This window comes from Leguminivora glycinivorella, chromosome 1, assembly GCF_023078275.1.
Source record: "Leguminivora glycinivorella isolate SPB_JAAS2020 chromosome 1, LegGlyc_1.1, whole genome shotgun sequence".
In the NCBI taxonomy this organism is placed as follows: Eukaryota; Metazoa; Arthropoda; class Insecta; order Lepidoptera; family Tortricidae; genus Leguminivora; species Leguminivora glycinivorella.
In genome coordinates this window covers 26356652-26381898 of record NC_062971.1, presented here as the reverse complement: position 1 = coordinate 26381898, position 25247 = coordinate 26356652, and the positions used below count along the sequence as shown (strand labels likewise).

Here is a 25247-nt window from a genome sequence, read left to right as displayed (position 1 = left end):
ATTCTAATTTGTTTTGTTGTGTAAATAGTTACATATTTAACTGATAATGAAGCGTGTTAAATTTTCTTCTAAGGCCGGCAACAGACAGTCTTAAAATTCATAATCATAAAAAACAAGAGTGTGTGTAGACAGTCGCGAAATTGTATGGAAATCCGTGCACTCGATCTGATTTCTGTACTGATTATGATTTTATCAAGTTATGAATTTTAAGACTGTCTGTTAAGACTATTTTAAGACTAAGGAAATCGGTCTCAAGAGACAAACAGTTAAAACATATTGCACAATTTTATTTTTGCTATAATTTATTAGAATTTCGTATTTTCTGTCATTAAATTCAGTAAATCAAATAAAATAGGATTCGATTACTTATCGTTAAAAAAATGTTTGACTTGGCAAAAAACCAAGCGTCTGAAACTCTGATTACATGTTGAAAAAAAAAGTTGGTTATGTATTATGTTCTTTCGCTTTACGACAATTTCGTGGTGTAAATTGCCGAGAAAAATATAATTAATTCCTCGCAATCGAAGTGAAAAGCAGAGTGTACAACAGGGGCATAAATTTAATAATAATTATTGAAACCCAGAGCAAATCGCGCCGAGCGCGGGAAGGAATATATCTCCCTCTCGCTTACCTGTAGGTACACCTCCTTACATACTATCTCATACCGTTCAGGCGGAATGCGGAATTACTGAAAGTACATAAATTTACTAAGTTATAGTGATTTTTTCCATACGTACATAATAAACAGCATTGGCACATCAATTTCCATAAGAAAAAAATAGATGATGTAACAATAAAAGCCCATTATTTCATTTCCCGCTATAGGTACAGTCATAACATTACACGTACATACTGTACGTCTTACGAACATCATTTTAACATATAATTAGTTGAATTTCGTTAAGGTGGCGCCGCTGCAGAGTAGCACACCGTTTGTTGCTTTTTTGGGTGTCTACATTTTTTCACTTGTAATAATGCCGAATGCGCATTTAAATAAGACACTATTTTGATTTATCCTCGTAATAGTCCTAGGCCAATTTTTTCGATTTTGAATTTGGAACTTTCTTTTATTTCTATACGGTTAATAAGGTTTCAAAACTCGAATTTAATTTGTACTTGTATAAGTACGCGGGGACTTAGGAGGTTAAATATGTAAAGATACCACGCTCAGATACCACGAGTAAATAATTCAACATGCCAGGTTTTATTCATTTAAATTTAATTAACATTGCTATAATGGGTTAATGACCCGACGATGAATAGTCACGGTAGTTTTCTTAAACCATAAATTATAAAGTTACATATATATTTTATGTTCAGCACTTATGAGGTATTTAATTAAAATCACAGCTTCCCCGACTCAATCAAGTCTCGAATCTTAAACTTTTGTATTTTCCCGGAGTTTGTCTTGGGGAATTGGTCGGCGACCCGCAGCAGGCGCGGTATCTTGAACTTGGCGAGGCGGCCGTCAAGGTGCCGACGCAGGTCGTCCGAGCTGAACGAGGCACCCTCACGCAGGCGCACCACGGCGCACAGCTCCTCGCCCAGCCTTTCGTCGGAGACGCCAACCACCTGTAAAAACAAAACATCGGTGTTACTAAGCGAAATTACAGAATTAAGAAACATTTTTCAATTTTGAGTGTAAGTATTTTGTTTTGTTTGAGTCCGTCTAATTAATGTTCTCCGAGTTCATTGTTCAATAAAATTAACTAATTAAGTTGTATAAGATTAACATGAAATAACGAAACTTGCTAAAACACATAGATACTAAAATACATAGGTACCTAGTTAAAATAGGTAAGTACATGTGTTTACAGCGCCATCGTAATTTTAAATGAATGATTACACAGCGTCGTTTAATTGATGAAGAATGAATAACAATTAATTAAATAATTTGCTTTTCGAATAAATTAATCTTGCGACACTGTTTTATATTTACTTGTAAACTAACAATAAAAACATAAGTATGAACTAATAAAACTATGGAAACGGATTAAATCGCGTATAATGAATTTAAAATACATCCCCATGGAATAATGGAACAAGCACGACGAAGGCTGTGAGGCATTTGTATTGTATGGTGTTGGACATTTGCAGTTTGTTCTTTGTCAATTTTGTGTAGATTAATTGGTTAATTATTTTTTAACATAATAATGGTAAATTTTTGAATATTGTATAACTAGCTTTATTAATAGTGTGTGAACCTGCCTTAGAAATCTATATTATTTGTGGTCATGGTTCGTTAATATTTCTTGTATGTGGGTAGCTTTTGCACATTTTAATTTTTCCTCAGTCACCCGTTGACCACGAACGCTGTAAAGAGTTCGAAACGTCGGGATGTATTTTAAATTCATTATACGCGATTTAATCCGTTTCCATAGTTTTATTTCATGAGTAACTATCGCGGTAACCGAAGACAATATTATATGAACTAATAAATTAAACTATAACTAAACTAAATCTACCTATGAAATAAAACACTGTATAAATAAAAAATAGTACCTAAGTCGGATCAAAGTGTTCAATATGGATATCCCAAAAATGTTACCAAGAATGAGTACAACTTCCCCGCCCATTTAAATGTCATGAATACTCCCTAAAATGGGAGTGATGGCTTAGTTACCTGGCTCTCGACGATGTCGGGATGCGTGTTGAGCAGGTCCTCGATCTCCTTGGGGGCTATGTTCTCCCCGCCGCGCACGATGATGTCCTTCAGCCGGCCCACTATCCGCCCGTATCCATCTTCACCCAGGGTGAACTTGTCTCTACAAAAAAAATCTAGTTCTTAAATAAAAGTGTATTTATAGAGCCTACACTGGGAGTTTTGACGACGATAATGTAATGTCTATCGTTGACTCTAAAATGTATATGGTAGTACATATATAGGCTTAAGTATAATCTCCTTTTACCAAATTGTTTTTATCGTATGGCAAAGACCACGAAGACTTAACCATAAAACTACTTATATTTAGATAGGTACCTACTCAACTACTCAGTTCTAAAATTAAATAAACTTTTTATTTTAATAAGTATTATTATTTTAATAAGTCTTTAAAGGTCTTATAGCACTGTATACTTAAAGCCGTAATTAATATCATATGCTTACCCGGTATGCAGCCAGCCATCATCTCTCAGAGTCTCTTTTGTTTTCTTCGGATCTTCCCAGTAACCAATCATGTTGCAATAGCCTCTTACCATCAGTTCGCCAGGACTACCAAAGGGTAAAGTATTGCCGTCATCGTCGACCACCTATGAAAAAATTCGTTAAATTCGTAGGTAAGACGCGAAATTATATAACATATTTATATACAATTCAATTTATAGTAATTTAAATTATTTATAGAAACTCAGAATAGACAAGAATATTTTAATTTACCCTTGCTTCGACATGATCGTGAATATATCCAACAGTGTTAGCGACAAGCTCGGTGCTATCGTTTGGTAGATTTTGGAACACTGCTGCCGTAGTCTCTGACAATCCGAATAAACTCTGCAAAATAGATTACATAAAAAAAATTGATCGATGCCACTTGTAATAACGACGAATACAAATTGCAATGAATGCCGAGGACGCCGATGTCTCTGAAGAGTCTGAAGGTCTAACTTTTGTATGAAAAGAGATTAAACGAACTTTAGTAAACCTCACCGTAACCATATCAGCATTGAGGTGTGTTTTAATATCCTTCACGAGTTGCGGGCTGCAAGGAGCCCCTCCGTTCAGCGCGACCCTGAGGTTTGGCTTTGCGCCGCTACTCCTCACCAGATTCAGAATGTCCACGAACATCGTCGGTGTGCCGTTCAGAACTGTGCATCTAAACACATTGATAAATTGCGGATTTAAAAAAAATACCAAGATATTTTGATGTGTGATAACATAGTTGCACATCGAAATGAAGCAACTGTCCATCGTGGGCACTTCTATACACTCGTACATTGTAATGACGTGAGCCCCTGACGAAGAATCATGTCCTTACCGTAAGCGACGAGAATAAGTTATAAAGAACCCAAACAGAACCGTCTTATACGGCTTTATCACTAGCTGCTGGCTTTCAATTCCTAACGTTCATTTCTTTTAAGTATAGGTACATTTTGGATGAATGTTTACTTCTCATTGAGCAGAGCTTTCAAGTTCATGTCGGGGTTGTAAATGGGCGCCGCCAGCACCAGCGTGGCGCCGTGTCGCAGCGCAGCGCCCGTCGTGATCACGGAGCCCATGGCGTGGAACAGAGGTGCCTGTAGGTGTGGAAATAACACACTATACTTCTTATTTATACTATAATTATATGTATATCCATACTAATATTATAAATGGGAAAGTGTGTGTGTGTCTGTTTGTTGGTCCGTCTTTCACGGCAGAACGGAGCGACCAATCGACGTGATTTTTTAAGTGGAGAGAGTGACATACGCTACTTTTTGTCTCTTTCTAACGCGAGCGAAGCCGCGGGTAAAGCTTGTTAAATATATCGAGTACCCACAACACAAGCCTTCTTAAGCTTACCGTGGGACTCAGTCAATCTGTGTAAGAATGTCCTATAATATTGATTTAGCAATGTCTACAAGGCTCATATATTTTATTTTGGACATTTTTTGTAAACAGGTTTGTTCTTTTACATAATATATATTTCGTCACCGGCGGACCGATTTGATATACATTGTTAGTATAGGTACCTATACCTACCTAATTATTTCATTAAGATTTTTCAGTTTAATTTACATTACAACAAAGGTTATCATTATTATAAAACAAGATAAGTATCTACCTACCAATTATTTTTACAGCTCTAAATATTTATGGCAATTATTACCTTCATGACGATATCTGATCTTAATCATAGCAGATGGTGAAGCTTCACAAAAAATAACACGTCCCAAAACTTACCTAGGTATGCGTCGTATTAGATACCTACGTTCCAAACTAGGCATCATGAGTGATTAGGTATTTGGTAATGATGCTTCACCAATCACCAAACTAAATGTACATATTAAAAGCAAATAATTCGTAAATAACTCTAACCTGGACACAAATTGTGTGATGTTCTTCATGTAAATTTTGCCTCTTGCCTATGAAATAACTGTTGTTAATATATCCAAAATGCGAGTCTAGCGCTGCTTTGGGGTCTCCTGCAAAAAATATTTATTTTATTTAGAAAAATAGTAAAGTAGTAAAATAAGAAAATATAAAGTAGTAAACATGAAAAAAAAAACGGATAGTTTAAATTACCCGCCAGTCGAAATTGCCGCCCCATACTTTATTGTACATATGAAGTTCTATTTCAAGAAATATGAAAAAGTAACCAGCACCTAACCTGTGGTTCCTGATGTTAAGTGTATAACAGCTCCGTCATCAGGCTGAACCTTCGAACAAAACCGTGAGGCGTCTTGGTTGCTCGATAGTAAGGACTCGAAAGAGAAGGAGCCGCTAAAAATACATTTCAATTATAATATAATGGTATTCACATCCCATTATATTTCAAATTAAATCAATACTTACGGCAACTCTGTTTTATCACACGTTATAATAGATTTTAAAGTAGAAAAGGTTTTCGACTCAATGTTCCCAGGTGAATGCTTATGAACTTCTGGTATTAATTCTTCTATAGCCTTGAAATAGTTCCTTTTAACCGTGTCTCCTACTACGATTGCTTTAAGGCCGGTTTTGTTGATGCAATAACTTAATTCTGGTTTTTCATAGAGAGGATTGAGCAATACCTAAAAAAATGCATTCAGTAATTTAATTCTCTAATCACTCAACATTTCTTAGAATAATTTTTAAGAAAAAAAAACCGTCGCCTTTCGGGTTCTGGTGAAAGCTACTTGCGAATGTTGGATTATGTAGAAATATGTAAGTATTTTTTTAAACTGCTTTTAATGCTTAATTATTAGATGGCAACACAAATGAATATGTACGTATAACGTTACGGTTTGAGGAGTTTCCTCAATTCCTCATGAATCCGATTATATTATAAGAAATCGAAGCTTGACAAACTTTGACTTGAAAACTCAATATGCTTAACAAACATAACTAAATAAATGTCACTGTTCTGAACTTAAATGCATGCTTTTCTTACAAAAATACCAAAGTCACTATGAGTGTGCCGTTCAGATTTGAGGAGTTCGGTTTTGACTATCATCAGCAGTTCCACTGCACCAAATGTCACTGTTCTGGACGTAAGTGCATGCTGTTCTTATAAAAATACCAAAGTCACTATAATCGTGCCGTTCAGATTTGAGGAGTTCGGTTTTGACCATCATCAGCAGTTCCACTGTACCAAAATGTCACTGTTCTAGACGTAAGCGCATGCTGTTCTTATAAAAATGGCAAAGTCACTATAAGCGTGCCGTTCAGATTTGAGGTGTTTGGTTCTGGCCATCATCAGCAGTTCCACTGCACCAAATGTCACTGTTCTGGGCGAAAGTGCCTGCTGTTCTTATAAAAATACCAAAGTCACTATAAGCGTGCCGTTCAGATTTGAGGAGTTTGGTTCTGGCCATCATCAGCAGTTCCACTGCACCAAATGTCACTGTTCTGGACGAAAGTGCATGCTGTTCTTATAAAAATAACAAAGTCACTATAAGCGTGCCGTTCAGATTTGAGGAGTTCGGTTCTGACCATCATCAGCAATTCCACTGCACCAAATGTCACTGTTCTGGACGAAAGTGCATGCTGTTCTTATAAAAATACCAAAGTCACTATAAGCGTGCCGTTCAGATTTGAAGAGTTCCGTTCTGGCCATCATCAGCAGTTCCACTGCACCAAATGTCACTGTTCCGTACCTAAATGCATGCTGTTCCTTTAAAAACACAAAAATCACCATATGTATGCCTTCCAGATTCGAGGAGTTCCCTCGATTTCTCCAGGATCCCATCATCAGAACTGGGTTCTAAGAAAAATGGGACCAATCTGTATGCATATACATTCAATCAAAAAAAAATTTTTCTAAATCGGTCCAGTAACGACGGAGATATCGAGGAACAAACATAATAAAAAAAAAACAAAAAAAAAAACATACAGACGACTTGATAACCGTCCTTCTTGAGAGATATGAGGCGACGGTTAAAAATGATAGCACACAGTTTACTAAAGTCCAGTGATGGTTATCATTGGCTTTTATGATGACAGTCTAGTTTGATTATTGAAATATGTAAATTTTAAATATGGAGTTAGATGGAGGGTTCATGATTTGAAATGCTGTATGTAAGTACCGATATAAGTCCCGCGCGTGCGGCGCCCACCAGGGTGACAATGAACTGCGAGTTGTTGTGGGACCAGATGCCCACCATGTCCCCTTTCTCCAAGCCCTGGGCCCTTAGAGAGCATCCCAAAGAGTCTGCCTGTAATCAAACATTACTACTTACGTTTTTTTATTGCTAGATATATTTACTTATTACTTTATGCGTATTGATGATAGGTATTTGTTAGGCACACAATATTACATACTTTTTTTTAACTAGATAGGTACTAGCCAGGCTAGTATACTAGGTAGCCCTATTTGTTATTTTATTTATTGATATATAAACTTAAACACCAGTCATTTTCTGGTAAGTATTACCCGATTTTCTTTCATTTTGACGTAAGTACCTAACCTACTTCTTTCTGATGATGCAATAGGACGGTAGCAACCACAAATTATTCAATCAAGATTACATGTATCTTAGTATTTAAAGTTCTCTAGAATGAATTCAATAGTGGGATGCCCTATTATGCGTCACTCTTCCAACAGTCTGCCAACTGAACCAATAACACCTCGTCAATAGCCAGCAAACCAAATGGGCCTAAGGGAAACCCAGCGACCACTGCCGCAAGGGCGTTTGCTAGTTTTCAAAACGTAGAAATACTAGAAACAAAAAAAAATTAATGTTTTCAATGTAATATTCTCACTTTAGTAAGTAGTTGTTCATAGGTGAGTGTGACATCTTCGTAGATTGACCGGACGGCGACGCGGCCCGGCCAGCGGTCGGCGGAGGCCTCCACAACCTGGCCGAAAGTGGCGTACGTGAGCGGCTCAGAGCCGGGGTTGTGCAGATAACCATTTGATGCTAAACGACTGAAATATAAATAGATGGAAATTGACAAACCATGCATACCTACTTATTTACTATAACATCGAAATGTTTGAAATGGAAATACCTATCCTCATTAAAATAAATATGTTTCGAAATCCATAGTTCGCTTTATCACGAAGCTACGTTCGCTTTACGCCTGCAGTTGTTGATGAGCAAGTCCAATAAAAACGACATTTGCTGGGCAACCCGTATCGGTTATGTACGCATAGATACGTAAGTGACATAAATATACATAATACTGTGTGCATGTCAAGGTAAGGAAAATTCCATGTGTTAAAAATCTTTTTCTACTTGTCGACTGTAATCTGTCAATTAGGACACCACAGACTAAACTATAAGTGCTAACTTTTCAGTGTTGGATACTCTATGGCAGTTCCGACTCAATTATAATAAGCTCATTATAGTTGACTTTAGTTAACTGTAATAATTTCAAAAATAGAACTTCATACAATTTCTATACTAATTTGCGATACCTGGCAAATTTTCCTGCATCTGAAACACATTTTTTTTTATCTGTCGCGTTATCAGCCGGTTCAGAGACGGTTATTACAAACAATTGGTTGCTAGGTAATTCGATGTTGATACAACGGTGAACGACTCTATTAACATTAATTTTAACTTGCATGAATGATGATATTTCCGTCCATTGATGATGAAGATGATGACTCGTAGAAAAAGTATTGTATACAATAGTAATATAATTAAGCTTTTCACTCTCGTACCGTACTATTAGGCCACTCAGCAAGCTTCGTGGCCTAAACATGGTACTCGACTGAAAAGCTTTGTATTATATCACGATTGTATAAAATACTATTCTCCCACGACTGATATGTACCTATAGTGCTGAGATACAAGAAAAACTAATCTACAAAAATAATAAAATCAGTGTCGCATACTAACTTAAAAAATAAATACAACATATCGTAGGAGTAGAATGTATTTTTATTTCTGCTCTGTTTTTATTTAATTAATAACAAAAATATAATTACTTAACGATTTAAATATACATAATATGCTTACGTACCTTACACTTCTACTGATGATTATATTTGAGCCAGACAGCGCCGTTCTAAACAACATATTACCTAACTATATATATTATCACAATACACTATCAGTCTAGTGAGCTCAACAGCTGTTTGTAAACTGCGTCGCAAAATATAAACATTCATTACATAACAAAATGATAATATAAACTTATATAGTAAAATATACAATCTATAAACGAACATACGTCTCTTACTCTAATATATTTGCTCATGCTTGTTAAAGTGCCCCGGAATCGATCATGTCTCGAAGCTTGTACTTCTGAATCTTGCCCGACGCCGTTTTTGGAAATTCTTCAGTGACTTTCAATAGCCTAGGGATCTTGAATTTAGCCAGTTTGCCGGAGCAATACCGGGTCACCTCCTCGAGAGTGACAGCGGAACCCTCTCGCAGACGTAATACCGCGCACAACTCCTCTCCAAGCCTCTCGTCTGAAACACCGACTACCTGTTGATAAGATTGATAACATGATAGGTTTTTAGTTATACATACAACTCATGTGACATAACAAAGATAAAGATAAGTTTATTGCACGTAAACTGGTACAATACAAAAACACAATTTATTTTTGGGACTAGGTTGATATGCGTAAGGTGTCCCCCCAATATTTATTATTATTTTTTTACGTTTGTTATCATGTCAATTGGTGCATATCATGATTATTTAAAACCTTGTTTCCAGGGGTCCTCACACTAGACTAGATCTGTACAACGAGAGACCAAATATTGCAATTGTATGTCATGAAAGATATCAAAAATATTACAGTTTACCGAAGTTATTATAAATATATAATTAAATTAGAGTAAATTTACACAAAAATATTAATTACACATAAATTAAACATAAAACACATACACATATCAGCCTTTACATCTAAAATTTCCCTTAAACTAAACTATCGAATAAAATCTCCCATATTAGAGTTAAATCCATACTAATATTATAAATGGGAAAGTGTGTATGTCTGTTCGTTTGTCCGTCTTTCACGGCAAAACGGAGCAATGAATTGACGTGATTTTTTAAGTGGAAATAGTTGAAGGTATGGAGAGTGACATAGGCTACTTTTTGTCTCTTTCTAACGCGAGTAAACGCGGGCAAAAGCTAGTTACCTATATCCTCCTGGGGTGGAATGTCCTAATACTAGGACAAAATACCTACGATGAAATTTGAATCTACGTTAAATGGAATTGAGTAGCTTTTGTTTTTATTCGTTCGATTTTCAAACAACAGAAATTCAGCCCTGTCTTCTAAATATCATTGATTCAAATTTGATTGGCATTTTTTTTGTATGGTGGGCCGCTAGACGATATAAGTAAGTTTTCAGTTTCATGGTAGTCTGTCTAGTCACAGTACCTAACGATTCATAACACTGCGATCAAACAAATCCGATTTCTCGAAGATACGAGTACATATGTCATTGTCAGTGTGTTGTGTTGTGTGATGGTATGCGAACAACAATTATTTTTACCTCGATAGAATGATAGATAGCTGTCATTGTGTGAATATTGTACTGTAGCCTACACTTGCACTAAATAGATATCCATATACGATATCTAATAAGTAGGTACCTGGCTCTCGACGATGTCGGGATGCGTGTTGAGCAGGTCCTCGATCTCCTTGGGGGCTATGTTCTCCCCGCCGCGCACGATGATGTCCTTCAGCCGGCCCACTATCCGCCCGTACCCATCTTCGCTCAGCGTAAACTTGTCTCTGCGGCAGTTATGAAAAAAATTAAGTGATTTCCATTCATCATGCTTTTGAATTTTTGTCGACCATTTCTGACACCGATAAGCGGTTTAGCCAATATGACAATAGTTTGTAGAATAGTATAGCGATACGCTATAATTTCCATAGTTTATTTACGCTTTATCACGTTTTATTTTCTGCCAACGTTTTTCATCTTAGCTGTGCACACAGGCCTTAAAATATAATCGTTTTAAAAGTTTGAATAAATGCCGTTACCCTGTGTGCAGCCATCCATCTTTCCCTAGAGCTTGTCTGGTTTTCTCCGGCTCTCCCCAATAGCCCATCATTGTATTATACCCCCGCACCATCAGCTCCCCTGAACTGCCGAACGGAACCACTTTTCCTTGTTCGTCGACTACCTTCGGGAATTAGAACATTGTTATAAAAAAAACTATCAGCAATCGCGAGATTTTTTTGACTATAAATTGCATCGACCTAATTTATAAAAGTGTTTTATATCTACTACTTATAACTAGAAACTAGTGCATTACTTTAGTTTCAATATGATCATGTATGTAGCCGACCGTCCCGGCAACCAAATCAGTGCTGTCGTTGGGTAGCGACTGAAACACTCCTGCTGTCGTCTCAGTCATTCCGAATAAGCTCTGTAACCAAAGGAGTTCTTTGAATTTCATCTGCGCAAGTCAGAAGATACCTAATAATTTTTGTTTTTCTATGATTTTTCTGACCACTCCTCAATGAGACATTTGATCCGAGGAACATTATAGGGGTGGGAAGGGGGTATTATATTGAGGACGTCGAAGTGTTGCAGAATTCTCCGTACTGTGCCATTACCGAGACAGTGCGCGCGTTGAGGTGCTCCTTGATGTCCCGGATGAGCTGCGGGCTACACGGCGCGCCGCCGTTCAAAGCTACTCGCAGGTTGGAGCTCACTCCCGTCTTCCGAGCCAGGGACACGAGATCCACGAACATCGTCGGTGTGCCATTTATAACAGTACATCTACAACAAGGAAAAAACAATATCGATACTATCAGTTACAGTACCTGGAACAAACAAAAGCGCCATAGTGAGCGTCATATCATGACGACTTAATCGTTTATTATTTCAAAATAAATATCTATAATACATAGTACCTACTTTTCAGATAGCAGAGCTTTCATATTTGCCTCAACGTTGTAGGTAGGTGCCGCTAGCACAAGTGACGTCCCATGGCGGAGCGCAGACGCTACCGTGATGACCGAACCCAGGGCATGGAATAACGGAGACTGAAATAGATTTTATTCGAACAGGAGGCTTTTACAACTGCAACTAAAAAACTACATATATTATCCGGTCAACCAAATCTAGGCACTAAAAAAAGGCGTGAAATTCAAATTTTCTATGGGAATGAAACCTTCGCCCCTACATTTTCAATCAATTGTTAAGTGTTATAGCTCGTCATTGATTCTACTAACGTCAAAGCATGCGTTTCTTGAAGGCAATTGACGGCTGAGCCCTACGTTTTTCAAGTATGCCGCCTTTTTAGATTTGGTTGACCGTCGTCTATAAGTGGATACACCTAAGACAGTCATGACTGAAGGTCAGCATTTACCGCCGCCATCTTTCAGGTTGCCATCTACTTTCATGGGCAGATAGATACCTACTATTCACCCTATAAATCGCACTGACTGTCTTATGTTTTACTATAGTAATGAGTTTTTACCTACCTGAACACACGTAATTTCATGGCCTTCGTGCAGGTTTTGCCTTTTACCCATAAAATACGAATTATTTACTACTCCGAAATGCGAGTCCAATGCTGCTTTTGGATCACCTTAAATCAAAAATAAAATTATATGCGATATGAAAAGTACCTACACTATTATTTACATATCATTTTTCATTTATTTAATTACTTTAATAATAAAAATGAAAAATCAGTACTTGATGAAGTTACCAGTAGTTCCTGATGTAAAGTGGATGATGGCGCCTTCGTCCGGGTCTACTTGAGCGCCGTACCGTGACGCGTCATGCTTATTGGCCACCAGGGAGTCATATGTGAATGTGCCTCTGCAAAGCGAGCAATGCAACTTTTAAAGTAGGAATTTTGCTTCGGTATTTTATATCTTAAATATCACATGGAGCTAATTTTGTTAATTTCCCGAGTGTTTATGCAGAATACTAATAACTCCGCTAGGTATATCTGATGCAGTTTAACAAAAACAGAATGTTAACTTACGGTAATGCATTCTTATCACACGTAATGATGGTCTTCAAACTAGGGAACTCTCTAGACTCTATTGATCCAGCTTTTTGCCGATGGACTTCTGGTATCAACTGCTCTATTGTCTTATAATAGTTAGCCTTTTCTAAGGTATCGCCGATAATAATGGCTTTTAATTCTGTTTTCTTTATACAGTACGTTAATTCAGGTTTCTCGTACACCGGATTTAAAGCTACCTGAAAGTAAAAATCATTCAATATTCTTAATTAAAATGTATAAGGGGGCTAATTAACGAAGTGAATATTCAGATTTCTAGTGAATGTACATATAATCTTTTCCGAAATAAATTAAGCTCATTAAGTTTACCTTGTTGTAGGGCGATTTCAGATGAGCCATTTATATTATTAATTGATTTTTGAAGGGTATCCACACTACTTACGGAGATAAGGCCGACCCTCGCCGCTGCGACCATAGCGACGATCCAAGCGGCATTGTTGTGTGACCAGATACCCACACGGTCTCCCTTCTCCAACCCTCGAGATCTTAGGGCGCAGCCCAAAGCATCTGCCTGTACAGTAACTATTTTATTACACATATGAACTGACGTCAAAACACCATGCGTCAAGGGCTAGTCTATTACACTAGCCCTTGACGCATGGATCATAAAATCCATAGTAACATGAATAAAATGCACTCTTAGATATTAGGTATCTTGGTTAAGTCACCCGCGAGATCTCATTTACAGAACATGCAGTCACTCCCATGGATAAAACTCTCTGGAACAGGGTACCGACCAATGTTGTTGGTGTCTTACTTCTGTCAGTAGCTGCTCGTAGGTGAGGGTGCGGTGTTCGTACACGGAGCGCACGGCTACCCGGCCGGGGTAGCGGTGCGCGCTGGCCTCAACTGCCTGGCCTATTGTGGCGTAAGTCAGAGGTTCGGTGCCAGGATTATGTAGATAACTGACATTGGAAAGTGCGGTACTGGCATGCCTGAAATTAATTTCGACCCAGTTAAAACAATATCGACAGTTCGTAATTATTTATTTATTTAAACGTAATTGCACAACCAAAGAAACATGTACAAATGGCGAACTCAATGCCAATAGGCATTGTTTACCAATCAACCATTGGGTAATTAATTATAATATTACATTAATTATTATAGCACATGGGAATTGATAACTGTCCCTTAAAACGTATAAGTATTGTTACTTATGCTTACAGTATGACACCTCTACCATTGTCTATTATACTAAGTACTGACTACTAGACTGCTTATCTGTAACCTCTTTAGCTTAAACTGTTGAACCGATCTTGATTAATTTTGTAATGGAGATAATTTGAAGATCAAGGACAGAAGCCCAAATAAATTGCCTACTCATTGACCTGGTGGTGCTACCACACTGGCTGTTATACTTATAAGCCAGTGTGAACAATAAACGCTTAACCCATCGTATGCTCATGCACGGATCCGTGCGTAAAATTAGGTCATCTTTTTGCGGATTTATTTTTTTTTCCTCTAAGTACATGGCATAGCCGAGGTTGGAACCCACGATTTTTTGACGCATCCGGGGTTAAAAAATTATTGTCTGATGCTACGATATAATTTATATCGATAAACTAAACGGGCACATAATTGTTACTCGTTTTATTTTAATGATTAAGTGATTTGCATCAGTCGGTTATAAGTAAAAAAATATATTTTCACCACACCAACTGGTAAAGGCTCTCTTGCTATTCGGAAACTGATAGCAAAATTGAATTTTATCCACAAGAGTGCAAAGTAATTTTATACAAATTTTAAATTGATGTCTTAATCTTAAGCTGGCTGCAGGTAAAAAAGTTACATCATAAATAAGTATTCAACAAATTGATAGATTTGATTTACTTTGATTTTTTATAGTCAGTATTTTGTTCGTGTTTGTGTGGTGAAAAGTTTTGTGTTTCACTCGGTGACAAAATTTGTTTAACCTTCGTGCCTTGAAACCCTCGCAACTCGCAACGCTCAAGATTCCACTGGTTCAATATTAGAATCTTTCGCTTGCTCGGTTATCAATATTGGCACGTGCGGTTAAACAACAACTTTACCCCCTTACACAACAAATAACTACTTATTTATAAGGCGTTTACGATTAAGACGAAACTAAACTTTTCACGTTTGACAGACGGAAATGGCTTAACAGACTTTAGGTGAGAGAAGACGGGATGATACTGCAAACTGCAATGTTGCCTCTTTTTATTTCTAAAATATCTTGTCTTACTATTTATCAATACTTACCTATTAAATTCCACACAAAAATGTTATTCAAAGAAAGAATATTAATGAAATGATAAATGAATCAAGATTATATTAATTTAAAACGGACATTACGTTTTATAAATTAACATTTTGAATTCACAATCTTACCTGATGCTTTTGCCAAAAATAATATTGAACGGCTCGTAAATAAGACTCTTAATTAACATGGCTGAATTAATAATTTGACATTCACTTTAATCTACTCAACACACTGTTATCACCGCCAGTCTATGTCGCGTACTGGCTGGTTAAAAGACAGCTTGTTTTGTATGTATTTATGCAAACTTATTTATACTGCATGCTATTACGGATATTTTAATAAGCCTGTTACTATTATGAGAACTAGCTATTTTCATTAACAATAAAATTGATAATTAGATTAGTTATCATCTGATTACGTGAAAAAAATAGTTAATGATTTTAAATACCTACTTACAATAACTAAATAAGAGTAATCGGTAGGTAATCTTACTGTTGTATATTATTAGTATTGATGAGGCAACCACACCATATAAGTAAACACAAATGCCTACAATTTTGTATACCTATACATTAGGTAGAGGTAGAGATAGCCGCGATAATTGATATTTTTCTTCTTTCTACTATTTCCACACAAACAAATCCTAGAACTATTGTCCTAACTACCAATAAATAATAATAATAAAAACTCAATTATTTTCTTTGACAAGACACACGTCCAACTCTTATACTGTATGTTGATACCACATTAAGACGCCATCTTATCTGATATAGGTGTAAAATGTGTAGGTATCTTGTTGATTAAATAATTATCACTATTAAAAATTAAACAATGACATTGAGTTATTGTACTTATTGTATGTAAAAGAAGAATGTAGGAGTAATTTTATTTTCACTTGCCCATAAATATCGTAAATTGGTATGCCAAATGAACTTACTCACAGTTTTATTTTTAAGAATAAGAGTCATTAATAACAGCGATTTTACAAAATTATGTTTTATGGTCATTTTACATTTCACCGTCTAATTATTGATTTCCGTTTATTTTAAGTAAAGGTTTAAAAGGTCAAATACAATTAATTTCTCTAAGGGACCTGCACCACCATAAAATTGAGGTTAACCCACTATTTTATATGAGGTCCCTTCAACTATCTCCACAAAAAATCACGTCAATACGTCGCTCCGTTTTACCGTGAAAACGGACAAACAAACAAACACACACTTTCCCATTTATAATATTACTATATTTAGCCCGCGGCTTCGCTCGCGTTAGAAAGAGACAAAGTAGCCTATGCCACTCTCCATCACTTCAACTATCTCCACCTAAAAAATCACGTCAATTCGTCGTCGCTCCGTTTTGCCGTGAAAGACGGACAAACAAACAGACACACACACACTTTCCCATTTATAATATTAGTATAGATTATAGTATGGATTAAGTATACTGCTACTCATTAGTATCAAATAAAAATATAGGTATCCAATCTATGTACTATCAATATTATCATAGTATTTATTTATAAAAACGTTTATTTTGAGTGAAATTATTCTTATTTTTATTGTAAATTAAAAATATAGCTATACCAGGTACTTATCTATAGTGTCACAGAAAAATGAAAATTTATTGGTGGATTGAATGGCAACATATTGGTGGATTATTTTGTAGTTCAAGAGTATAAATACCTAATAAAGATACGGTGTTAATAAATGACTGTACACATTCGATAGTGTCAACCTTAGTAATATAAGGCCATAAATTATAGAACCAATGGCAACATGATAATGATGTGATTAGTCGACTATTTTTCGAGTGTTTACTATTTAGGAGAACTTTACTACGGGAAAATTTAAGCATTACATTACATTATACTATTATAGTCATCAATGTCATCATAAATAACGTATCGTCAAAATTAGCTCTCCATTAGCAATCCTCTAACATATAATCTGGAATATGCATGCCTGCAATATGTAAAACGATTCGATTGGAGCATATAGGTATTTTTGAACGCAAAATGTACAACCTAGATAGCGTGTATAAGTATGAAAGTACCTATCTCAATTTGGAATTGTTGCTAACTGGTGTTGCGGTTGTACATTGGCGGCAGTGATAGCTTACCGTCATATAGCGACCTTTCTTTCATTTGCCTACTTTCTTATTAAAAAAAATTACATCGACGTATTTATTTACCGCGGGTAAATACTTAAGGTACGCGAGCTTCCTGAAAAAGCGTCATAGCAATATCCAACTCCACTCCACTACTAAAGTAATAATTATATGAAATAAATAATATACCTGTAACATTTAACACCCCAGTTGAAGGTTGAGAAATTAATTATCTTATATAGCAAACGGGCCATATTTCCAATTTACGTAATTTACCAATACCTAGTATAAAAGCAGATGCCTGTAACATTTATTTAAACTTGATTCCATTCATTACAAAAAACGCGCACAGATAGCGGACTTAATGCCCAATGACGTTATCTACCAGTCATGCATCGGGCAAAACCTAGGTTTTCAAACAAAACTGGTAGATATCATGTCTTTACGATTGTCCCGTTTTGCCTTCCAATTCGCATCTTTATACTCGAACATGCACGTCTTACTGCCTAGTTATTGTATTAAAAATGTTAAACCAGACCGGTGGTCAAGCCCTTGTGTTCCTCCGTATCTGATCATCGCCGTGGCAGAATCGAGGCCGTGGCGGAGCTGCCCCGCGCCCCGGGCCCCGCGGCACCGGAAGTGGCGCGTGGAGCGCACGCGACGGCCCCCCGCGCCGCGCACCCCCGCCTGTGACGAAACATGCAAATTTCCCTCGACCTCTTAAGGCCACGATACAAATCGAAGTAGCTGAAACGCGTCCGTATTCCTCCCCCAATTTTCCCAAACAAGGTCGAGGATGGACGAGGCCATCCAACTGGGGAATAAATTAAAGAGCTGATAAGGAGTTAATTCATTTTAATGCCCTTAAGCCGAGTATAGGTCATTTAGTAAGTACCTATAGCCCATATTAAAGTGTAAAATACCAATTTTATTATTTTACGATTATATACGTAGTAGTCTTTTCTTATGTAGTATATTTCTTATGTAGGTACGGTACAGATACAATTGATAAAAATAGGTAAATTCTCATAATTAATCCTGATGTTAATCAATAGACATCACTTGAATCACTCAATCTGCTGATAGTTTTTAAATTACGAAGCATTCATTGTAACCAAATTACCCCGGAGTCGCCGATTCAAGATTTTTAGATCAACAAACAAAAAATTACATTGAAACCACACGAATTCATTGTGTAAATTATGCCATGACTCAGAACACACTGGCAAGATTTAGCTAATGATGGAGGCATAAAATATATGGAGGGTTCAATTTACGTTGGTGTAGGTTTGAGAAGTTAAATGTGACTTTACGTGAAATACGAGTACCTATCACAAATGTGTAACTGCTGATTGGAATGACTTTTCTGTTTTAGAATTTTCATAAATTTCCTAGTTTTAGGGCTTGTAACCAGCGAAGGTCTCCGTTTCAAATTGAATATCTGCAGAGAACTTAGATATACAGATCATATTTTTCGTGATTCCCAACAGTTTAGTAAATTATTTGTCGTCGCGTTTTTTTTACAAAATTGAATAAATAATACAGCAGCAGCATTTATAATCTATGTCATACTCTTATGACAATATAATGACATTTTCAATGCTTTTCGATACAACTCACAGAGCCCCAAGTAGGGGCTAGTAGTTTAAATGTGTATTACCTAAACTAAGGGCCCACAAACTGCGGCTCATATGCGCGCCTGAAATATGATGCAAATTCAAGTCTTCAATTTAATAATCTGGCTTATGAACTTACGATATTTCCTTCACGTTTGATGATTCCAAACCGGCTCGGTTCTGCAAGTACGTGACTCGACACGTTTTACCAATTGACTATAATGTAATCAGCAAAATGTAATCTATTGACAACGATAGCTACGTACTTACATTTCTAAATTAGAAAAAGCAATTATATTTGCCACCCGTCCACGAGTAGGACCTAAACTAAACATATCGTAGGGATGTTTATTCTAAGCGTATTCTTTACCATAGGTCCATAGGTCTGAAAATATTTCCACAACATTTTGGTAAACATATGGTTTAGCATTTCGTTTTTTTTTTTAAGAAGATATCCAAGTATAAAATTCAATACACAATGTTTCCTACGAGCATCGCATCGTGCATCGTGTAACGTGTTAGATAGACAGCAGCTAGAAGTCTGACGGAGATCCCCCGATAACAGAAAAGTAAAAATCGAGCCAATGCATGTGACGTTTTGAGACATCGCCGATTCAAGTTTGTTTGTAAATCCGGTTCGCGCACCTGCCTTCGCCTTTATATACTCGAATCATGCAAGAAATCGGCTGAGCTACGCAGCCGTGCCGCAGTCATGGCCCGCCCGCCCTGCGCTCAACATAGCCCAGACCGAGCACGGTGATACGCGACGCTTCAGTGTAGTGATGACGAAGTGATCGTGAACCTGACCTGGTTATGAAGTGAGGATGTCTCAAGCGCCAGGCGGCAAAAAAGGCGGAAAGGGTCCGCCTAAGAAAAACACTGAGGATGATAAATCGACAGCGGGGAAGGTCACGGATGATAAGGACGAGACGTCCTCCGTCAATGGTGATAAGAAGGAGATCAAGGAGAGCAATGGAGACGTTCCGAAGCCTCCCAGCGCGGGGGTCAACATGCGGGAGGCGGCAGCGAAGGTGCTGGTGCTGGCCCAGAAGACGGAGTGGTCGGCGGTGGAGAACACCCTCAAGGTGCTGGAGAAGCTGGTGGCGGCCGGCGGAGAGGACGCCGTCACCGTGCCCATGGCGGGCATACACGATCCGGTTAGCTATTAACCCTCATTTCTATGACCTACTATACAAAACATAGACTACCTACCGAAGTATGGTATGAATTTGTTAGTAGAGAAAATTACTTGGAAACCAAATGAAAAGCGTTACTTTGTCGTTGTCTAGCAAAAGGCGGGCCGTATACTTGTTTGCCACCGACGTAGTATAAAAAAAAAGACGTAGTATAAAAGGAACAAACAATCATTTTGGTATAGACGGCTGCACTGCAGTCGAAATCCACAAAAGGATTTATACCTAAATAATAAAATCGTATCAAATGTCTTTGTTGCTTTCGTAGTACTTATAATATTACATATTTAGGTACGCAGATACCTACATGCCTCTAAAGGGACCAGAAACAACCATGATTTAAAAATGAACGTTCATTTGCAAAATGGTTCAAAGCTGTATTGAACTATTTAGTTTAGTCTATTTTGAAACACCTAGATCTGGCCAACTAAATAATTCAGCTACTTTTATTAAAATGTTAAAAAAAAAACTTTCAATTCGAATTTAATACACTTTAAAATTTTGTGGATTCCATATTACGTATATTAAATATACCACATAGAAAATACCCATAGCACAGGAACAAATATAGGTAAGCGTTCATGAATTACTTTATCACAATATATACTTTTAGCGGGATTTGAACCCGACACCAGACAGTAAAACTAAAGATATAATAAAATATTATATCATATTCGTGCCCAGCACTATTCAGCAAAACGCCGGTTGAAATAAGATTTTACTATTTTGACTGCATTAAAAATGAAATAAAAAACAGTTGTCTGCGCTCTAGCATGTACTCAGTCTCAAACTTTGGCGAGGTGCAATTTAGTGTTGATAAAAATCTACCTCGAAGTTAAGTTTGGTACCCCAGAAACTTTTCTTCTTATCGGGGAAGGAAACTTCTAAATGTAGCTTTATACACATAATTAAATCTTCATCAAGTCTTTGGGATATTCGGTAAGTATTACATAGAATAAATATATTGTTAATTAGACGTCTGACATGATACACTATAAAAGTTTTTGTGGTATTACCATTATCCATGTATAAATATTTCCAACCATAAATTATTAATTCTGACGTACTTAATAAGTATATTTATAGTGATTTAGTTTGAAAATGATTAAAACATTCCAATGTTACTTTTTTTGATGAAATCAACAATTTGCACACAGAATTACAAAGTTGTATTAATATATCATGTAAGGTAACGGACCCAATCATGGACAGTTTAAGATAAAATTTTGCCTATTTTTGATAATTCACTGATACGTGTAAAAATTCTACCGCTAAGCGTGTTAAAACTTGAATGTCTTATCCTTCTTTTACATTTCTTCATAGTTAACAAATTTAAACGAGGTGTTTTTTCTCCAATCATGGACGACAGTTCTCCGGTAATGGATCCCCCATTATGGACAGTGAAATAAGTTTAAAATTTTGCTTTTAAAGCCAACTGATACTCAAAACTCATTCAAGATTACACCGAGTATTATTTTTTTATTATTTTATACATGAACTCAACTCTCTTAGCAACATTACTAAGAATTCGTCCTGATATTTTTTTCAGTCAAAAAATCAAAAATCAAAATAATTTAAAAATCAAAATAATTTATTCAGCAAATAGGCCACAGGGGCACTTTTACACGACACATATATGTACATATTTAGAAAATAGAGGTATTTAAAATTTAATTGAAATTACAATTGATACTATACTAATTCTAAGTTCTAACTAAAGTATACTAACTCTACTACAATTAATTAGAGATGTAGAAGGTCTCTAAATGTCGAATTACAACCAAGAACTACACTAAATATAAAAGTACAAATACAAAAAAAAGTCTAAAATTACTTTAGAGGTGCAAATGACTCTAAATGTCACAACTAAAGATAAAATGTATACTTAATCTAATTCTCCTTCGAGATGTATATGGTCTCCAAGAGTCAAAATCACATATTTAAAATATTCACTAAAAGAAAGGAAACAAACGAGAACCGAACAAAGTGTCCTAATCTAATATAAATCAGAATTAAAGTTACTTAGTTATAATAGCCCCAGTAAGCTTAAACAGACCGGTCTTCACAGACGGCACCCGTTCACGAGTATGACGCGTAGTAAACTGATGACTTTTATCTTGTCGCCAAATCCTTCAGAAATAAACGAATTAAATGAAACTTCAAAATTAAGCAGCTCTATGACTCTAGTTTATGGTATATTGCCGACAGCTTTTAGAAACTAATTTTAGATACTTATTTTTAAGGATATATGTTTTTTGTCCATAATGGCATCACCGTCCATTATAGGATATTTTACTATATGGTGAATATTACGGCATATTAGTAGATTAGAAGTAAATTCTAGAAATAAAGGTTTTTTGAAAAGAAAACAAACTATAAAATGTATTGAATTATTTCCATATAGTTATAGGGGTCATCCAAAGCAGCGACTATTTTCATTTGTATAGTTTGAAAATCAGGAATAATGAGGTATTTCCAAACCGATACGACCTCTAAACCTTCAAGAAAAGAGCGTACACCCATCTTAAATGCCGGCATTGCACCTTCAACCCTTCTGGTGTTCCGGTGTCCATGTCCAATGTGTCCGACAATGCGTGGGCGGCAGTGATCGTTTACCATCGAGTGACCTGTCTGCTCGTTTGACTCCCAGTGTATAAAAAAGGAGGATCTCCATCTATTTTTCACCGATTCTATCTGTAAAATAATGCTAACTTCAAATGGCTCTCCATATGATATGGATCTGATTTATCAAATTATCATGGTCAAAAATGACGTTCCGTCAAATAAAAATGTCATATCCATTTGTATTTATTTAGAGCTAATTATTTTTATTTCATATACTTATTTTAAATTAAACCCGGTGGTAAAGCGGTGAGCCGTAGAGTATGTACCAAAAGCGTAACATTGTGCTACGTCGTAGCACATGTAATGCTGAAGTTTGCCTGTAGTAAAATAGGATTTTTTTTATCAAACACCAACTAAGAAGAACTAACAATAAGGCTAAACTTTAAATCCTGTATTGTAATATAGAGACTTAAAAGCTTTCACTCCTTCACCTTTTTTTTTTGTTCTCGGTACACACATATACACTTTCAACCCATGTGTAATTATTGTGTAACCCTCTTAGGGGTAAATTTCTCACAATCGGTCGTTTATTTCTTGTGAACATTATATTATATAGTAATCTGGTATGCAAATTTTGAACTCTCTATATAGCTTATTTTTAGTTTCAGCCACATGATGGATGGATCTGTTAGTCAAGTTTCTCATTACTCATTGCTAAAATATCAACTAGGTACATTAAAAAGAAGATAACATACTGAAATACTATTAATATTCTTCTACAGGAAATATTACAAATAAACAAACAAACAAATATTACAAACCTACAGTTTGTAGCACAACTGAACCAACATGCATAATTTTGACACGTTTCTTTATTTATTTTTTTCAGAAAAGGCTAATAATTTGGTTTCTGTTTTATAATTTATTGCTAAAACACTTAAGAACTAACTGACCTATTACATTATTGCAGATAAATATAAACACTTTATCCATTAGATAATACCTATTTTGTAGATACTGACTCACTTTTGCACCAACATAGTTCTGAAAGCGATCGCTGGCTCTGTTTGCAAGCGCGATAGAGATAGATATCTACTAGCGCTTCGTTTCGTGAGCGTTTCGTGAGCGATTGTGCCATTCGGCTAGCCACCCAGTGATGATAAGTCCGAATAATTACACAAATCATAAAAACCTTTGTGAGATATATGTTCGTCTCGGTATCTATCCATATACGAAACCGAATCCCATCCATTGCATTCACAATCTTGATATTTTCATTTTTCATATATTTTAACCAAAAACTGTTAAACTTCTTTTTTTATGTGATGCTCTCCAGAAACCCCACTGCGTTTTGGGTTTTTTTATTATACGAGGTTTAGATTATAGGTGCTGAATTTGTACACTTGAAATAATTTGTACCTACCCCTTTATTTTAAGAGTAAAAGCTAAATGAAGTTGGGGTCCTGGGAGGATCCTCCCAGCAACCCCCTACTCAATTTCCACATAGGCTCCAACTTTTCCAATAAATAAAAGGCTAGAATATTTTAGTGCACATGGTTTTATTTTAATTTAAGTAAACTCGGTCGGCGGATTTGAGAACGCCTAAAAAATGGGAAAAATAACTTAGGTCATATTTTACAGATTTCGGCATGAAATGATTAAAAATGTATAAATTGAATAGGGACTACAGGGCAGGGTCTTTCTTTGCCCAAAAATTAAGTCTAGCGGTGCAAAGGGGCAACGCCGCCAGCATCATGGGTTCACTTCCAGAGGTCGGTTCTCTACTTAAGTGAGATTTTTTATATTTCGTTTTAGCGTTTTTTTTTGTTGTAGTAAGTGTATTAGGTAGATTGATTAATTTATAAATGATGATAAACGCATGACATATACAATATATGACATAGAGTTGTATGGAACAAAATTGGTATAAGTTATCAATAAAATATCAAAACTATAACAAATTTTAAAATCAGAATAGGCACCACTTAGTGAATATTTAATGTTTTACTTCTAAAACCTAATTATATATTTAAGTATATGTAATTATGGCACAAGGGACCAAAATTACATATTATTTACGGCGAGAGCGCAATTGAATCCTGAACGAAGCAAATGATTCAAGTGTTAACGCCCAAGGTGGAAATTATTTTTCAAAATATTAACAACTATCGACTATGTACAAATAGTAAGCATGTTACCGACAGATAAAAAACATTTTGATCAATTATATTATGTGCAAACTCTTTTTACGCTGGCAATATTATTTTCTTGATTAGGTAGAAAAGTGCAACGATCCCTTCGAGAAAAATTATACTTCCTAACGCGTGATGCAAAAATAAAATTAGTTATACATAGTTATGGTGTATTTAACAATGTTGGTTATACAATTTCCTTAGAGACATAATTAAAAATATAATATATGTACATACCTAACTAAAAACAACATAAAACCCAAATTATTAAT

The 25247-nt window shown here is 36.0% G+C and overlaps 3 protein-coding genes across 6 annotated transcripts in view; 1 reads left to right on the top strand and 2 right to left on the bottom strand.

Annotated features, from left to right (window-relative positions):
* Positions 1–1197: 1197 nt before the first annotated feature.
* On the bottom strand, positions 1198–9293 carry LOC125230940 (medium-chain acyl-CoA ligase ACSF2, mitochondrial-like). 2 transcript variants are annotated; one of them, XM_048136240.1, is made up of 12 exons: positions 9089–9293; positions 7880–8045; positions 7204–7332; positions 5492–5709; positions 5307–5419; positions 5015–5121; positions 4106–4233; positions 3647–3812; positions 3377–3490; positions 3107–3249; positions 2624–2765; positions 1198–1572 (listed from the first exon to the last, which is right to left on the bottom strand). In XM_048136240.1, the coding sequence occupies exons 1-12, from the start codon at positions 9142–9144 to the stop codon at positions 1345–1347; spliced, it is 1710 nt and encodes a 569-aa protein (XP_047992197.1). In that variant the 5' UTR covers positions 9145–9293; the 3' UTR covers positions 1198–1344. The 2 variants fall into 2 exon arrangements, with proteins under 2 accessions (XP_047992197.1, XP_047992205.1); XM_048136248.1 differs by lacking the exon at positions 7204–7332.
* LOC125230927 (medium-chain acyl-CoA ligase ACSF2, mitochondrial) lies at positions 9293–15705 on the bottom strand. Of its 2 annotated transcripts, XM_048136221.1 has the most exons (12): positions 15432–15698; positions 13837–14014; positions 13462–13590; positions 13038–13258; positions 12756–12868; positions 12526–12632; positions 11957–12084; positions 11653–11818; positions 11349–11462; positions 11074–11216; positions 10680–10821; positions 9293–9558 (listed from the first exon to the last, which is right to left on the bottom strand). In XM_048136221.1, exons 1-12 carry the CDS (start codon positions 15488–15490, stop codon positions 9331–9333), a joined length of 1728 nt encoding a protein of 575 aa, XP_047992178.1. In that variant the 5' UTR covers positions 15491–15698; the 3' UTR covers positions 9293–9330. The 2 variants fall into 2 exon arrangements, with proteins under 2 accessions (XP_047992178.1, XP_047992188.1); XM_048136231.1 differs by lacking the exon at positions 11074–11216 and having other exon boundaries at positions 9299–9558; positions 15432–15705.
* A 4049-nt stretch (positions 15706–19754) lies between these two features.
* The window catches only part of LOC125234761 (serine/threonine-protein phosphatase 6 regulatory ankyrin repeat subunit B), a 36707-nt gene continuing 31214 nt past the window's right edge, over positions 19755–25247 (top strand). For both annotated transcript variants that reach the window (XM_048141262.1, XM_048141185.1), the window contains exon 1: positions 19755–20182. In XM_048141262.1, coding sequence (XP_047997219.1) covers positions 19850–20182 — 333 coding nt within the window. In that variant the 5' untranslated portion in view covers positions 19755–19849. The remainder of the gene's footprint in view (positions 20183–25247) is intronic.